We start from the raw sequence: 11,434 nt of genomic DNA, 5'->3' as shown, positions 1-11,434 counted from the left end.
GGGCGGGGAGGGGAAGGCACAGCTGGGCACTGACCCGCCGCTCTTCCTGGTCTTGAGGACCATGTCCTTGCCGCACTGTGGGCACTTCCTGACGGGCTCTGGCACAGCTGGGAAGATGGCTTCTTGCTGGGCCAGCTCCACCCCTGCCCCAAAGTACTGGGACAAGGCCTCGTCCAACCTGAAGAACCAGCAGAGCATTTACCGCGTGAGCACGCATGACCCGGGGAGCCGGCCAGTCAGCCAGAGGCCTGAGGCGGAGCACCGGGAACAGGGCGCCGTGCTGGCCAAGCGGCCGGCTCCTCCAACCCGCGGCTCCCGGGAGGGATCCAGCCACAGGCAGGCGCTTCTGCCTCGCCACTAGCCCCACAGCAAGCAAACAAGACGGCCCGGCCGCGCACACACCTGAGTGTGGGTCTGGAATCAAGTTTAAACTACCACATGCATTTCTTTTCAAAATTGGTACGGGGTTAGGAAACGTGTTACTTCTAACAGAATACACACATGCTACTTATTACAGCTACCTCCCAGCACCCTAGAGAACGGCGGGGTGCACACCAGCACCCGGTGAACCCACCCACGAGGCTGTGCAGCCTGCTAACTCAGGACAGGATGGAAAGGGCGTTTCCAAAGCCAACAGCCCAGAGAAACTGGACCAGGTCTTTCTGGTTACGGTCTCGACTGGCAAGGCTCTGCAGCAGGAACCAGCCAAACCCGGGAGGAAAGCCTGGAGGGGCCGTGGCCACCGGCGAGGGTGAGCTGCCTGGCGGTAACAGCGGCATCTGGGGCGCGCCGTCACCGGGGCTGAGCGGGCTTGCACAGGAGAGCAGGCCCGTACTCACCTCTGGGCTTTGGCCATGGCTTCGATGAAGACCTGCTTGTACTTCTGCACCTGCTGCTGCAGGACCACGAGCTTGTCCTTCTTCCCCTCGCAGATGAGCTTCAGGTCAGCCTCCAGCTCGGCCCGCAGGTCAGGCTTGGACATCTCGTAGCCCATGGAGTCATAGCCTGTGAACAAGGGCAGCACCGTGCGGCTCGGACACACCCGCGGGGCTTCGGTGACACCCCGCCCGCTGCCCAAGCTCGAGCCCCCGGCTCCTCACCTTCCACAAGCCCCATGCCCAGGTGCCCGGGGAGAAAGCGCTTGTCTGGCGTGAGCCCGACGTACATCCGGGCCTTGATGGTCTCGATGTGCTCCGCGTGCGTCGCGTCGGTACCTGCAGGCCACCCTTATCACTCAGACTAACCCACGCCCCAACTCCGCGCAGCCCCCCTCCTCTGCCTGGACTTCCTGTTGCAGGTGACACACCTCCACTCAGAGCCGGCCACGTGGAAACCACAACAGCAGCCTCCTCTCCCTCACGTCCACGCACTCCAGCTGTCAAGCCCAGCTTGGAAATCCCTTCTGTAAGCCCCCCTGCCCCCCGCCACGTGTCAGGGCCCACATCACTCGTCCACATCATTACAACGTCCCTGGTGTCCTGGCTGCTGGTCTCTTCCTTCACCCAGCCCATTCTTTATGCCACAATCACAGGGATCTTCTGAAATGTAGCTCTGCCACCAACGAAATGCAAATCAAAACCACAAAGATATACCATTTCACTCTTACTGGGACACGTACAACCCAAAAGACAGAGAGCGGCAAATGTTGGTGAAACCCGACTCTTGCATGGATTGTAAGATGGTGCAGCCGCCGTGGAAAACAGTCTGGAGGATCCTCATAGTCTTAAACACAGAGTCACCACGTGACCCCTCAATTCTGCAACAGGGATGTACCCAAGGGAACTGAAATCATGTCCACACAAGAACCTCTACACAAGTATTCATAGCGGCACTATTCACAGGAACAAAAAACTAGGAACAACCCAAATGTCCATAAGTTGATGAATGGATAAACGAAACGTGGTCCATCCACACGACGGAAGAGGTCCGGTGGTGAAAAGGAATGAAGCACTGAGACACGCTACCTGGATGAGCCCGCAGAGCAGGCAACGTGGGACGCCAGGTGCAGAAGGCCACACGCTATGTCGTTCATTGATAAGAAATGTCTAGGACAGGCACATCCACTGAGGCAGAAAGATGAGGGCTGGGGGGCTGCAGGGGAGGGGGACAGCTAACGGGCATGGGGCTCCTGAGGTGATGAAAATGCTCTGAAGTGGACTGTGGCCACGGCCGCACGATTGCAGGAATCTACTGAACACTGGGCTGCACCTCCGAGCTCAGTAGAGTGGACAGGGTGTGAATTATGTCTCAATAAAGCTGTTACCGCTGTTTCAATGTAGGTCTGTAAGCTCCTTTCTTAGAAATCTCAGGCGGCTCTCTGCTGACCTCGGGCACATCCGAGCCCCTGAGCCCAGTGTCCAGGCCCCGCAGAGTCGGGCTCAAATCATCTTTCCGGCCTTGCCTTCCAGAACCTCCCCCCGCAGCATGTGCCTGCCGGTCTCCGCGTCCTTCCTCAGGCCCTGCCTTCACTCAGCGCGAATTCTCACCACGAGGTTCTGAGGTCCCTGCAGAACCTCTCCCGATGCACCTAATGTTTTGGTTGGGTTTGTTTCTCCTGCTGGATGAGCCCTTGAAGGGGAGGACCAGGCCTCATTACTGTGTCCCCAGGGTCTAGACCAAGGTCAGCTCTTGTGGACCAAAGTTTTTATAAACAAATTATGGTGGGTGAACTACCTCTACTTGTACCTAAACCCACAGGCTTTCTGGGTAGCACAGTGATGGCCAGTGGGCTCCAGGCAGGGGCACAAAACTCACTCTGCAGTGAGGCGGCTGTGCCTGGGGGCCGCCCCTCCACATGCGCCCCCAGCCCTGTGGTGCTGGCCCTTCTGGACTCAGCTGCCAGAGGTAATCCTTGAGATTGCAGAGCAGTGGTGAAAACTGAGGGGGGAAGCAGATCAGTCACAAGGGACCCACCTGCAAAGCCTGGGCCACGGGACTTACTGGGAAAAACAATTCTGGCCCAGTTTTTTTTTTTTTTTAATCCAACTTCTGATTCTTAAAACAATTATGCGAAATGCTTTAACAGAAGCTAAGCAAACGGCCACCCATGGCAAAGGGCGGGTGGCAGACTCAGACTCTGAAGGGCCCAGCACGTGCCAAGCAGGTGACCGAAGCCAAGCGTGAGCGACAGAAAACGGCCACCACTCAAGGCTGCCAGACCTCCAGATGCTTCAAAAGAGTGTTTACGTGAATCCTGGCAGGTTAAATGTTAGTACCTTGTTAAGAATACAACAAAAACAACAAATTCCTGTGTGGGCCAAAAATACCAGTCAGTGTGTCCCAGGTGAGACTCCCGAGTAATGGGAAACACCTGTGTCCCTATGCAGTGGTGCAGGGCAGTGGTTAAGGGCACCGGCTGCAGAGTTATCTGGACCCAGGTGTTCACAGCTCACACACTTTGTGACCTGAGGCAAGTTCTTAACTGCTCTTAAGCTTCCCTTTAGCTACAAAGTGGGGAGGAGAACACAGCCCCCTGGTTAGATCTGTTGTGAAGATCAGAGGAGAACTGGGCCCCACACCCATGAGAGGGCAAGAGCCGCTGGTTACCATGATGACAAGCTACTTACCGATGCCGTGCTTCTCCATGAGGGCGATAAGGTCGGCCTCAGTGAGCAGCTGGGGTGGACTGGTCTCCCCGTCCACCATCTCCACGGTGCTGGGCTGAAAGCAGGAGCCTCGACTGTAGACGGGGAGGGTCTACATAGGGCAGCAGATGTGGTGGTCAGACCCCTGCCCGGCGCCCAGGCACAGACCACGCTCTGTTCTGTCACGTGGTGCGGGGGCCGGGAGCACAACGGTCCCCCCTCCCCGCTGTGTCACCTTTTCACTCCAGCGATCGTAGGGGTACACGTCCAGATAGTTTCGGGCCAGGATTACGAGGCCGTGGGCCACGAAGCGCTCCTGCGCGATGTCGATCTCCACGGTGGTCTCCTGGCCCTGGGCATCCTGGGAGCAGCAGGCCAGGAAGTGGCGGACGATGAGCTCGTACAGTCGCTGCTCGTCCCCCTGTGGGGAGAAGAGGAGCCCTAGTCCCTCTAGACGCTGCCGGCAGTTCAGTCTGGCTGGTGCTAGCTTCCAGCCCAAAGCTCCACACACAACAGAGCACAGCTCCTGCAGCCCCGTGCCCACGTGCCGTGTAGGCAAATCCCTCGCTGCTTGTGGGTTTAGGCCAATAAACTTCACAAGTGGAGTCCCCTTGCCATCAAGACTGGAAAGCAACTCCTCTGATGTAAACCCAGTCTGAGCAGAAACCAAAGCGAAAGCATCCAGTTTCCAAGAGGCCCAGTGTGTGTAGGACACACAGACTAAAGATGCACCGGCAGCCTCAGGCCTATCACAGGGCTCGTGGTCATCCTCCACCCTTTCGGGAACAAGGACATAGTGAAGCCCCTCTATCAGAAGCCTGTAAGACGTTCATACTGATATCCGAAAGTTCTCCTTCTAAGAATGTCTTCAAAGGAAATGTGACATCCACATAAATATCTATTATGCAAATGTTAACTGCAGTAGATCACCCTTTAAAAACAGATCTAGCAAAAAAAAAAAAAAAAAAAAAAAAAAAAAAAAAAAAAAAAAAAAACAGATCTAGCAAAATACAGTACCTCTATGCAATCATTATATACCATACGTTAAAATATTTCAGCCTGTGGGGAAATACTCATGATATAAAACAGAAAACATTAGTTTACAAAGTTTAAGGTTATAATTTACTTGTAAGAATTATATACACACAGAGGGTAAAAACGTGGTTCTCAGGAAATGGTGAGATTACAGGCAAGTTTTTACTTCCTTATAATCTTTTTTATTTTGTGAATTGTCTAAAATAAACATGTATGGCTTTCAGAATCAGAAAGAACGTGTGTTATTAGAGGAAGAACAAAACAATAAGCCTGCAGCCGCCAAGCAGGCCTCAGCAGCCGTGGCCCCTGTTACAGGCTCCAGGCGCTGGGTGAGAAAGCCCCCAGCCCGGAGTGCGTCCGGAGGGTGGCGGTGAAGTTTCGGGAAGGTGACGGAAACCGGCCCGGTCTTGGGAGGAGAAGGGTGGGGGCCGAGCACGGGCTCAGGGAAGGGGCCACCTGTTTGTGGTGAGGGTCAGGACAGCAGCAGAGGGAGGGGACGGAGTGCAGGGGAGGGCTGGATGGAGCAGAGCCCCCATGGGGGTCTCTCGGGAAGCCAAGCACAGACTGTAGGAGGAGGATGTTGACACGACCTCTTTCTGAGATGGAAATTTCGAAACCACTTAGCTCCGAAGGACAGAGCCCGCAGAGTAGATTCAAACCCCAGCCCTGACCCCTGACCTCCCTGCGGGTTCTGCAGCAGCACAGCCAGGAAAACCAACCTGCAGGCTGTCCGCGTACTTGGTGGGGTGGATGGGAGGGTGAGCTTGGTCAGACTTGTTCCCGTTGCGTGGAGTGGGGCCGCCCCGCTCTAGAATGCTCTGGGCGAAGGGCCCCCAGCGTGGATCGTGGGTCTGTTCCTCCACCAGCGCGGTCAGGTCTAAGTCTTTGGGGAAAATGTTTGTTTCAGTTCGGGGATAGCTGATGTACCTAAACAAAGCCAAACAAACACAACAAGAAATTGCTGAATTGGTCTATAAACGATTAAGTCAGCTTGAGAACACTGGTGACACCCGCAACAGCCCGTCTGATCCAGGCAACTACGTTACCCACGCTGGGGAAAGCCCTGAGACGTGACCCCCGCAGTGGGTGAGGAGCAACAGGCGTCCTGCTGGGTCACTCCTGGCAGTCGGGGACAGAGGCAAGGGCACGCCTGCTCCAGCCCAGCCCTCCTGCCCCCGGGGCGCTTGGGGCACCTCCCCACCTCCCCAGCATGGGTGGACAGAACGACCCCAGGACAAGCCCTGCGGTCCTGACCCGGGCGGCCCATGCTCCGTGGCTCGTCTTAAAGAAGAGAAAGAAGATGCTGCCCTGAACTACAGGGTGGACCCTGTGTGTAATTCTAAACATTCCATTAGCCACTTAAACATTACTGGGACAATTTACATCCTTTTCTCACACGAGCCTTCAAAACGCATTATGTTTACACTCTCAGCACGTCCCAGTTTGGACAACCCAAATTTCACGTGCTCGACAGCCACTTACGGCGAGTGGCTGCCACACGGGTCAGTGTGGCCACACTGTCCCTGGATGGCACTGGGTGCTCACGACCCCCAAGGCAGGATGGTTTATAGCAGGCACACGAGTCCTAAAGGTGCCACCCGCCCCTGCCAGGGCCCCGGCGCCCCGCCTGCTGAGAGGTCGAGAGTGGGATTTGAGTTTACTCTGTGGAGTGTTATTTTAGGATGTGAGTGACTTTGAAATGTCTTTTCCATCAGAAAAGAGAAGTCAATGTCAAAATTCCTCTACTTGAGAGCCGGGTGATATCTAGACAGTCTGGTTTCCTCATAAGCTCTATTTCTAAAATATTTCACCCTGATAAAGATGCATCAAATTGTCTTCCCAAATGTGGGCGAATATTTACCCTTGAGTGTAGAGCTTTTCAGCAATCCTCATGGTTTCTTTAGCATTTATCCTCAACTTTCGAGAAGCCAACTTCTCAAGCTCCTGTAAGATGTGTGGACAGGCACAGTGCATGAGTCACAGGCCCCCAAACGCCCACATGCCTCCTCTTCAGAACTTCCTGGCGTCCTTCCAGCTGCTCTCACACGTCTGCGTGAAAGGCTGTGCTGCGGAAAGGTTTCTGGGACTGCTGGGCAGAGCCAGGCCCCAGCCCAGGGGTTCCCAGACTCCAATGTGCAGAAGCCAGAATCACCTGGGATGCGAGCAGGTTCCTGGGCCCGAGCACTAGGGATTCTGAGAGAGGAGGGCCAGCACAGAGGCTGGGAATCTGCGCTTTTAACAAGCGCCTAAAGTATCGATTCTAATGCCAGCAGTCTGAGACCCGCACTTTGGGGACACCATCTGAACCCTGGGGACATCCCCTGGGTGATGAACGCCATTCTTCCAAGCCTCGTGGGGGATCACCAGATGTCCCTTCCCCTTGGCGACCCTCTGACAATGCTGCTGGCTACACGTGAAAGCGTATTAACCAGTGAGGGATGAAACACTCATGCCTACTGTACACAATCAATCCGTAACCCCCTCCCATCGTCCCTCACCACGCGCGTGCACACACACGCGCCCACCCCGCGTTAAAGGGTGCACTGCCCACCAGTCCCGGCACGTTCTGCATGTTCAACCTTCAGAGGCGACCCCGACAGTAATTACACCCTGAACTTTCCTACAGAGTGGTGACTGGGAAGGGACACCCTAATGTGGTTTATTCAGACTTGTGTCCCGCTGGGTGGTTCTTCTTGGGATCAAAAAGATCTCAGAAGCCCTGATCTAGGGTAGGCCAATAAAGTAGATATTTAAAATGATGTTTACATACATTGTGCAAAAACGTTAAAGAAAATGCTCGGGTGGAAAACACTAACTATTCCAGTAATGCTGTAAAAAAATAAGGACACCGAAAAAAAAGGAAGACACCAAAATTACATCAGCAATTACCTAAAGGTGGAGAGGTGATGGGTGATTTCTAGTCCTTGTTTCCAAAGCCCCACATAGAGCAGTTCTATCGCGTTTATTAGCTGATGTAAGAGGTCAGGCAGGCCTGCGCTCTGGGGCTTCTACTTCTCCTAGAAGCGTTCCTGTGTGGCACTGGGAAGAGGTGCTTCCGGCCACTGGGCCCCACCCTCCGCAGCAGAAGCCCCACCCCAGCCGCAGAAGTCGGAGCTCCTCAGGGCTGGCACAGACCCCGAGAACATACCACAGTGTCCAAAGCTTGAGGCCTCCACTTGCTTTTTGCCTTGGACCTGACCTCCACCACGGTCGCCCTGGGATCCTAGAAAGCCAGGAAAAGCAGAGGCCACTTAAACCTGCTGGAGCATCCTCCCAGCTTTCCTTGGCCGCCCCCGGCACTGCCCACAGCAGCCCTGCTCCCCACCTCAAGACGTCAGCTTGCAGCCCACAGTGTGCTGGACACCAGCGCCTGCTTCTCACTCAAAGTAAGGCTCTGAGGGGCAGGTTCACAAGCCCCAAGGCGTCCACTCCAGAGCCTCGGCATCTCCTTAGTTTCGTGTCTACGCATGCACAGTGCTACTGTTTTGGTTTTTTTTTTTTTTAATTCACGACAATACCGAGCTGGAAATAGGAGAAGTTACATAATACAAACTGGAGAACTCTAATCTTAAGACCAACCTCACATTTTTAAGGGAATGCAAAAGGATGAAGAACTCAGCTTAAGTGATTTCTTCATGAGGATATTAACAAATCAAAACCCAAATTTCTCTCTGCAAATAGACTGCAGACCAGGTGCTCTTGGACAAGGAGCTCCAAGCACCCCACCTGCCATGTTTCCCTGCACCACATCCTGGTAAAGCAGAAAACGGGCAAGTCTTTTTATTCAACAGACAAATGTGCAGACTGTGTAACCCTGAGGGCCAAAGGGTGGAGCAGTGGACAGGTGGGGCGACCCGAGAGGCAGCGTGGTCTGCAGGAGCTGTCCGAGCTCGGGCCCCACTAGCTCGAGTGTGTCTGCACAGTTACTCAACTTTCTCCAGCTTCCCCGCCTGTGGCATGGGTTGGCATTACCACCCCCAGAGGCACCACCAGGACCGAACAAATAACACGTAACATACAGCGCGTCTGGCCTGTAGCAGGTGCGCAAGTTATTACTCCCCGATACCAAGTCAGTACTAAACCTGCCGGGGGCCAGAGCCAAGAGGCATCCCTGACTCACTAAACCTAGAGGCCTCTGAGTTTTATTCAGGTACCACCGCGTGCAGCCCCTGGGTTAAAACAGGCCAGCGTGTGCTGAGCGACGGGAAGCAGCACCACAGAGCGGACGTCTGAGGGTGGACCAGACACTGACTGGCCTGCGGCCTGAGTAGGTCTCGATCCTCCCACGGCCATCGCTGCTGACCACTCCCACCTTCACTCGGCGGTCACCCTGGGATGCCTTTCTCGAGTCCCAGCCCTAGAGCAGTCCCTCCCCACCCCTGGCCCTTCTCCGTTCCTTTACCCTACTTTCCTGTCCTGTCGTTATCGCTGTATGACATTCACTCATCTGTGCCTTTCACGTCTCCGGATTTCATCATCTGACCAGTGGAAGGCGCTGGGCCAGACGCCACCTAGCTCCACCCAGCTCTAGGATTCGGGTTTGGACGGGCCCAGTTGGTCCTCATCAGTCCCTGGTGTCAGCGTACTGCTTCACGAGGGATTTTAACTATGTGTTTCTTAGCATTTCTGGTTTCACCTAAAAGTTCTACACGTCTTTCCTTCCACATTTCTAGTGCTGTTTTCATGGGGTTCTAGTCTTACTGGCACCCAGAAAGTGATGTCCTGGATGCAGACTGAAAGCTACAGTCTGGTGGGAAATGGGGCAGAGAGGGAGCGGCCTGGGAAATCACAGGATGGTTTTCCGAGATCATCACCTGCAGAGCCCTTCTCACCTCCATGCACAGCTGATAGAGGACAAGACAAGCCGTGTGGTTGAAAAGCCGATGCCTTTTCCAGCTGAACTCCACTGCGCCATCCCTGTGGTCGTGGGTCACTGTGGGGGGCACACAGGAAGGCCGTGACCCGGAGAGGAAAAGGTCCATCACGGTGAAAGCCAAGAGCCATGAGACAGAGGAGACCACCTCGGACACTTGAGGTGGGTCCTGAACACAGTGACGAGGGGGTCAAGGGCAGCGAGATGCAAACCACACCCTGAATTAGCACCCAGGACTCCCCACGTGCCCTCAGCTTCTGCACCCCGAGTGGCCTCACCTCTGATTTTGTGGAAGGTTTCTGGCACAAACGCCTGAATGGCTTTGAACCTCTCCACCACGAACCCCAGGGTGGGGAACTGGCAGCTGCCATAACTGATCAGCTGCTCCGCCAACACCTCAGGAAAGATCTTCTGCAGCCGCAGGGTCTGGAACCTGGTGAAGGCAGCCCCTGAGGAGAGAGGACGGAGGGAAGCAAGGAGAGGCCGTGCACTGCAAGGTCACAGCCAGCTGCCACCGTCTGAGCCCGAGTCCTGCCCCCTGCCCACCACCCCACCCCTCACCGATCCGCAGGTCCAGCTCCTGCCTCACGTCCACGGCGTCGCTCACTCTGCGGTCGGGCTCCATCAGGTTTTCACAGGCCGCCTGGACAGCGCGGGCGGTGATCTCGGAGAAACGGGCTCGCAGCACCTGTAGGCTGGGCTTCACTGCGGAACAGACAAGGGCACCGGGGCAGGTCCCCCGTGAACGGAGGGTAAACCAGTTCATGAAGCTGCGAGGCAGCCAGTTTGACTGGTTCAGTTAAATCAGAGACATGCTGTCTAAGAGGGAAGCCTCACTGTAACCAGGCTGAGAGGGTCAGAAACAGGAGCGAGTGCATCTCAGCCATTAGCTAAACCCTCTCCGTGAGCCCTTCTAGGTGTCACTCTCGCGCTCTCCCGGGCCTTTAGGGAAAAGGGAGATGTTAATTAAAAGGTCCTGGGGGAAGTTCACGTCCTGTTATGGATATCACACAGGACATGCACACTGTCCCTAAGAGTGAATACTGAATATATTTAATCCTAGGAGTCGGTATAGTTTGAAACCCAAGAGCACTTAGGGAGAAGAGCAGCCCCCCACTCTCTGAAGCCCGAGAATGGCCTGCATGTCACTTCCTCTAAGTTACCTGAAATCACTAAGCTCACTTCAACAGTTATTAGTGTTCAGGTATTGTACAAGGAATATAGACAATTGAAAAACAAAACCAGAAAGAACATTCTAGAACTATTCTTTGTGTTTTACATACAGTGTATACATTCTTTGTGAATATTTAAGTTTTTAATTAATCAATTTTGGCCGTGTTGGGTCTCCGTTGCTGCGCACAGGCTTTCTCTAGTTCCGGCGAGCAGGGGCTACTCCTCGTTGTGATGCAGCTTCTCGTTACGGTGGCTTCTCTTGTTGTGGAGCACGGGCTCCAGGGCACGTGGGTTTCAGTAGTTGCGGCACACGGGCTCAGTAGTTGTGGCTCGCGGGCTCTAGAGCACAGGCTCAGTAGTTGTGGTGCACGGGCTTACCTGCTCTGCGGCATGTGGGATCTTCCAGGACCAGGGCTCGAACCCGTCTCCCCTGCGTTGGCAGGCGGATCCTTAACTACTGTGCCACCAGGGAAGCCCGTGAATATTTAATTTTTAAAAACAGAATATCAAGTCTCTGCTCTCAAGGATCTGGCAATCAACTGGGACCAAACACACAACAAGCCCTGGGCTACAGCCGGTGAGCCCGGCACAGGGACTCAGGACAGAGTGCCACCCCTGCTGCGGCCCCAGAGCAGACACTCACCAGCCTTGCACACGTGGATGATCTCAAACCCGATGTTTTCACCTTCTCTGTCACAGTCGGTCCAGATCACCAGCACCTGGCACTGCCGAGCCTCTCGCTCCAGAGTTTTCTGAAGCGCCCGGTGGG

General features: G+C 54.7%; 1 protein-coding gene across 4 annotated transcripts in view; it reads right to left on the bottom strand.

The window, feature by feature from the left end:
* Positions 1 to 11,434, bottom strand: part of TOP3A (DNA topoisomerase III alpha) — a 25,787-nt gene that overhangs the window by 3,953 nt on the left and 10,400 nt on the right. For all 4 annotated transcript variants that reach the window (XM_024752933.1, XM_024752936.1, XM_024752941.1 and 1 more), the window contains exons 5-16: positions 11,309 to 11,417; positions 10,054 to 10,197; positions 9,771 to 9,941; positions 9,452 to 9,552; positions 7,768 to 7,842; positions 6,481 to 6,563; positions 5,339 to 5,546; positions 3,820 to 4,005; positions 3,567 to 3,696; positions 1,101 to 1,214; positions 840 to 1,005; positions 35 to 178 (exon numbers count right to left, since the gene is read on the bottom strand). In XM_024752933.1, coding sequence (XP_024608701.1) covers positions 35 to 178; positions 840 to 1,005; positions 1,101 to 1,214; positions 3,567 to 3,696; positions 3,820 to 4,005; positions 5,339 to 5,546; positions 6,481 to 6,563; positions 7,768 to 7,842; positions 9,452 to 9,552; positions 9,771 to 9,941; positions 10,054 to 10,197; positions 11,309 to 11,417 — 1,631 coding nt within the window. The remainder of the gene's footprint in view (positions 1 to 34; positions 179 to 839; positions 1,006 to 1,100; positions 1,215 to 3,566; positions 3,697 to 3,819; positions 4,006 to 5,338; positions 5,547 to 6,480; positions 6,564 to 7,767; positions 7,843 to 9,451; positions 9,553 to 9,770; positions 9,942 to 10,053; positions 10,198 to 11,308; positions 11,418 to 11,434) is intronic.

The sequence above is a fragment of the Neophocaena asiaeorientalis genome, unplaced genomic scaffold (genome assembly GCF_003031525.2).
Source record: "Neophocaena asiaeorientalis asiaeorientalis breed wild unplaced genomic scaffold, Neophocaena_asiaeorientalis_V1.1 scaffold540, whole genome shotgun sequence".
In the NCBI taxonomy this organism is placed as follows: domain Eukaryota; kingdom Metazoa; phylum Chordata; class Mammalia; order Artiodactyla; family Phocoenidae; genus Neophocaena; species Neophocaena asiaeorientalis.
The sequence above is the reverse complement of the archived record's forward strand: the minus strand, read 5'-3'. Positions and strand labels throughout refer to the sequence as shown.